Raw genomic sequence first — 6,013 nt, forward strand, 5'->3', positions numbered from 1 at the left:
AGCTACTGCATTCCCACCCCCTCACCCCCCTCCCGCTCCTTTATCTTGCCTGTCATAGGTTGCCTGTAAAAGTACCTAGTTTTAGGATAGGAGACAACTTCAGCTCTTTAAAATATATCTCTTTTTTCTTGTAAGGACAACTTTGCTTTTCAGAAGAATTATGAAGCCAATTCAGGGAAACAGGGGCCATAGAACATAGAGAGGAAACTAGAAGTCACACAACTCCCTCGGATTTTCTGCCTGGCCTAGATTTTCTTTTCCCCATTAGACAATTCAGAAAGCAGAACTTGCCACAGCATACTCTTGCATGCGCGACTGATTACACAGGACATCCATTACAAGTAAGAATTTTGTATTCTGTTCAGAACTGTCTCGGCAGTATCCGGAACTACTCTCCAAGGCCCAGTTTCTGAAACAGGATTGGAGACACGAACTCCATGGAAATAGGTGCACCTCATACAAATTAAAAAGTGAAGTTCAGTAGGTACTCTGTCCCCAGCATTGTGCTATGACCATCACTTAACACAACTATACTCACTCCTTTTGTGCCACTCTGAGTAGACACTTACCCTATCAGCTTCAGTAGAAGCCTAACCTCAGTGCCAAGTACCAACTTAGAACATACCTTGGAGGTCCTGCTTTAGTTTACAGTTGGTCCATCTGTGTCATGTCACACACACACACCCCCTCCCCCCATTTAAAGGAAAACCAAGAGAGAAATCAGCAGCTTAACAAGGACCATTGACCACAATGTGAAATGTACAGAGTTGGCAGGCACAATTATATACAAGTTAATCATAACTATCACCTTTTCTTAAACACAGAAAGCAAGAAAGTTGCCAGTATGCTTCAACTCATCCATTGCTGCTGCAGCTGCACAAAAATAGGTGTACACTCATGATACTGCACTTTTTCTTTAAGATGATGAGGTAACAAAGTGGACATACAGAGTTCACATACACACACAGGGAAAAAAAGAGACTGCCGTTCTCCGGAAGCCCTTTATTAAGTCAAGGCATTAAAGGAGAAACTACTGCTATTCACCATGCTTCTCGTCTTGAGGTGGTTCATACTGAGCCAGCTGTGGATTTAAAGAGAGGAATTTAGTTAGCTGCAACATTTCAGAGACACCGTCTACATTAAGAAATGTAGGAAGACATTTGGTCTGGAAGTGTTCCATTTACTTTCTGCATTTTAATCCATCACTGATATTTATGCAAGTCCATTTTCAAGTCAGCCAACAACGTAACCCTTCCCTCAAAACATCAATTTGTCACGTTGTATAATCATGCAGCTATAACAAGGGGGCTTTTTAAGTGCCCTTTCAAGCATATAGATCTTGCTCTTAATTTTTCCCTGTTTCTTTTTCTAGGTCTTATTAAGTACTTTTCTTCTCAAATAGCAGCTGATAATGATCAATGCCTTATAAGCTTTGATTTCACTAAACCATGATTAAACTAAACAGTCATTCTCATAGCAACAGTACCCAAATTAACATTTCCTGTAATCATTCTAGCTTTCATTATGCTTTCTGGAGAGTATGGTATAGGCAACTGTGGACTAAAACATGACCTTTACTTGTAAAGTTATTTCCAAGCACACATATGAAAGTGTTTACTTGACCTCAGTTACATTAAAGATAAGCTCAAGCTTCAAAAACAATTCAAGCATTAGGATTAAGTGTCTTAAATCTATGCCAGTCCAGTTTCCTCAGTTAAGATTCTTCCCCTCTCCTGCAAATCGCGGAGTAGGTTAAAAATAAGCAAAGTACATTAAAAAATTAAAATACCCGTGTGGTCTTGTAGCAACACGAAATTACAGCCATCACTATGCCACTAACAAGAACCGCTAAAAAAGTATTTTGTCATTCTCATAGATTTTACCGCAAATGATGGCCAGTACACAATCCAAAGTCAGTTTTCTTTCCCACAAAGGGCCTAACCACTGACTTGCTATGCTCTGCCCCTGACAAGTACCTGACATTCTGACAAACAAATGCAAGGAACAGAGCTATGCAACAGGAAAACACCACCTATTTGGACATGATTTAAGTTACCAATAAACACACAAAGGTATGCATTTTATGAGGACTGCTAAAAAAAAAGCTAAACAGCAGTGCTCTCCCTGCATGCTGTCTGTGTGAACTTCTACAGTATGTCAGAATGACAGGCAGAAGATGGTAGGGGAAAGAAAGGAAAGAAACAAAAACATTAATATCAGAAAACATGTGAAGTAAGAGTTATCACTTGAAGGCTGAAGAAGGTGAAAGCACAAATAAATCCATGATTACAGAAAGGCTTAGTTTCCTGGAATAAGTTTGACTTCTTTAAAATATTTCTTTAAACAAAGACCCCAGTTACTCTACTTTCATGTGTCTACTTACTATCAGTTGTATTTTTAAGTCGGCTACACCGAGTCAACTGCTGGTCTATTGCTACTCCCCCTAAAATTCTGCTCTTTGCAATATTTCCTAGTAAGAAATAACAAATGTAGCTGTAAGGACTCACAGTGGGTAACAAAGAAGGAGGAGAATTATTAGGACAGCAAGAGGGCACTCCAGATGAGAGATGCAAAGGAGTAATGACCAAGATGCCCTTCTCCCAGAACCAAGGTGGGGCGATTGCTGCCCAGTAAAAAACAAACACACAGGGAAGTTCACATATAGCAACAGCCATCCTCTTCCAAGAAGAGCATGGAAACCTGTAGCAGCACATAAGCCACTACCTTATTAAGGTTCACAAAGGTTTCCTTCTTCAGTGTAGTTAGGTTTACAGTCAGTGCCCTCTGGCAAGGGGAAGTTGTTCACATCTCAGACCTGTTTCAGACAGCCATTTGACCCATTAAAGATCAGCTCTGCCTTAGCTAGCACTTCAGATCCACTCTTGTTTCAGATTGAGGAATACCAGGGTTGTTTTAGCTGAAAAATGCAAATTACTGTTCCACGTGGATACGAATGCCTCCACTGGTAACATCCTGCCACGTGCAAGTCTTTGCCAGGTCACACAAACTAATGTATAATATTCCTCCTTCCATTTGCCTTTTGAAAGCCTTTATAACAGATTACTTCGGGTTTTTTTTCTCTCTCAAAAGTCTTGTGGAAGCATGAGCTACATAGTATCAGACAACACATCCAGACAGGGCTGAATGAAGATACATGATTAGCCTCCATAACATATACTTTCACTAAATAAATAAATAAAAACCCCTAGTTCAGCAATACTACTCTATGTTATAGAATATAAGAAGTGTCCCATAAAAAAAAATAATAACTTTTACTACAGCGAATTCTATCAGCATTCCTCAGCCATGAGGCTAAACAATGCATCAATATTTATCAGTTACACTAATGGAAGAAAGTATTAAAGTATTCTTCTTGTGTAATACGGAACTACTGAGGAACACTAAGTAGAATTTTACCTTGGTTTTCAGTTTTCTGTTTTCTTCCAGCACAGCTTCATATTTTTCTTTCATCTCTGCCACTTCCAAGCGAAGTGCTTCTATTTCTGGATTCTCAGGAGCTGAAGCTCCCAGATGATGCTTCAGAAAGCTGATATTCAGATGTTAAGTATTCCTTCAGTTAGATAGCATAACCGCATTGTAGTTTTAACACTTATGATGAAGTTAGTGCTGCAATACATGTGACTGAAATTGCATTAAACCACTTAAGATTACTACAGTGCTTTTCATCCTAGAGGATGAAGTTGCAAAAATATGAAAGCTTCTCAAGTTCATTGGTATATTCCTAAAAAAAACCCCACCAAAACAAGACATCAGTACACACGGGACAAATTCTTACGTGTTACTACACCCTCCTCTTCTTTTCCTCTCTTAAACAACTAAGTTTTGAATAGTCAAAAGGGAAAACCAAAAAAATAGAAGCAATAGCCAGAGAGGGAAGCTGCTTAAAACCAGCAAGAACCAAAAGACGCTAATAATTTCTTCCCTCATCTTATATTATTAAAAAAAAAAAAAAAAAGAAGTGTGGGGAAGCCAGCTTCAGAAGCCACAGATACTGCACGTACTCAACTATTACGCTGCAGGTCTACGACATTCTGTAATGGCCTATAACTCCTCCACAATTGCTGGCATACTGATACGCACAGTTATGTTGCATCCCATCAGACTTTCTATTGCTTGTAAGAATGCAATTATTAGCTAAAATGCATCCATAAGAGCCATATTCTCAATGTAGCTGAAATTCTCATTTAGAAGACTTACAAGTCAGAAAGACTACTGCTGTTTTGTGTCAAGTTTCTACAAACAACTCAGAGAAGAGAAAAAGGATACTCCAGTGCACTATTTGGTTTCTCTGGCTCTTCATATAAGGCTACCAACACTGCAAATAGAAAATATTCAACAATTGCAAGATGTTTGTGCAACTCAGTTTTTAAAACATGTACCAACAGCCAGAAGGCATACAAGTTGCATGCCACATTTATAGCACATGTTTCTGTTTCACAAGATTTTTACCCATATACTTCAACGTAAAGAATAGGTCTGCTGTACAGGAGGGAATAGAGCATCCCACCCAGTAACAGCTAGACAGAAGTTTTGTCAATCCTCTAACCACAGTCTTTGGCTATTTTAGCCCAGAACACAAAACAGCCTGGACAATTTACACCTATTCCACAGGCAACCCTCGTAGTGGCTTTCATCAGCAAAATTGAAATTCTAACTAGTTTGAGACTCTCCCTTCAGAAACCATTACTTTCACTTAAGCTACATCTTTGAACCTCAGGACATCAGCACTTCTGTAACTTTAAGCATAAAAGCACACCTCCATTGAACACCTACAAAACAAAATGGCTACCATCACAGTAGGTGACGCTGACAACCTTTACGCATGGGGGCTCTAGCAACCACCAGAGCGCCAGAGAGGTTAACCACAAGCATCAGTACCCTGATAGCTTAAATAAAACTAGCCATACACATACCAAGTCCACACCTCGAGAACTCAGTCACATGAATACTCGGCAAGTTCCCAAACATAACCACTCCCCTCTCCCCACAGGGGCACACACCTAGCTATAGAAGATGGCTGCTTTCATAAAAACTTAGATGCCCTTCCCCCAGTTTCAGATGTCCAAACCGCACAGCCAAGTTGGTTTTAAGCTAAGCACCTAAGTTAAGACCAAAATGAGGATACCACAGTGGCTGGAAGATTTGTTTTACCATGCCCTAGGATGCTTGGTATTGCGATAGAAAGAAATCAAACAGTATTCATACGCTGAAGGCTGAGAGTCTTTGTGCAGCACCTATTTGCTCAACATCCTAGATCTGGTGCTCCCTCTTTAAACAGCCTATTTTTCAAGCAGGAATATTTAACAGATTTTTTCCACATACTATTGGGAGGCTCTCAAAAAGACTTCAGAAAGATTTAAAAGATGCTAAGCCATACAGAAAGCCATAGCATGCATCAAGTTTAGCATCATCATTTTGCCCATGCTGCTATGGATAGTCTCACTCTCACAAAACTTACAGGTTCGTTAGCTTTACGAGAAGCATCAAGCTCTACCCAAGAAACGGTCTTCTAAAATAGAGTGGTTTTAAAGGTACGTGGGCTGTTATTTTCAAGCATTCACCTTCTCTGGAGAGCTCTGGCAGAACAACAGGCCCCCAGAAATTCAGCTGTTTCCAAGAGCAAGCATAGAGTCAAGTACTTTGGCCGAGTAAGAGAGGGCTCCAACACATCACGTAAAGGGAAAGGAACCACCTTCCCGTTCCTTACGTGTCCCTACCATTCCTGTTCCGCACGCATCTCTAAAAACCGACCCACACGCAATGAACGTGCGAACAGCCAGAAAGGAGCTAACGCACTGCAGTTCACAGGACACGATTCCGAAGAGGTCCCCCGCCCCCTCTAGCGCGCATTGTCCAGCTCGGACTCGATTTCGACTGTCGCACCAAGTTTTCCGGGCGAGTTCTCCTGCCGGCCGCCACGCAGACAGAGGAGAAAGAGCGGCGGGCTCGTCGAGGCGAGGTAGGGAGCCGGCGGAGAGCGCCGAAGCAGCCC

At 41.0% G+C, this 6,013-nt stretch overlaps 1 protein-coding gene across 1 annotated transcript; it reads right to left on the bottom strand.

Moving 5' to 3' along the window:
* Nucleotides 1-987: 987 nt before the first annotated feature.
* Nucleotides 988-4,845, bottom strand: MYCBP (MYC binding protein). Its single transcript, XM_010292710.1, has 4 exons — nt 4,842-4,845; nt 4,288-4,336; nt 3,418-3,547; nt 988-1,081 (listed from the first exon to the last, which is right to left on the bottom strand). Exons 1-4 carry the CDS (start codon nt 4,843-4,845, stop codon nt 1,037-1,039), a joined length of 228 nt encoding a protein of 75 aa, XP_010291012.1. The 3' UTR covers nt 988-1,036.
* Between the last annotated feature and the right edge of the window lie 1,168 nt (nt 4,846-6,013).

Source organism: Phaethon lepturus, unplaced genomic scaffold (assembly GCF_000687285.1).
Source record: "Phaethon lepturus isolate BGI_N335 unplaced genomic scaffold, ASM68728v1 Scaffold22708, whole genome shotgun sequence".
Classification (NCBI taxonomy): domain Eukaryota; kingdom Metazoa; phylum Chordata; class Aves; order Phaethontiformes; family Phaethontidae; genus Phaethon; species Phaethon lepturus.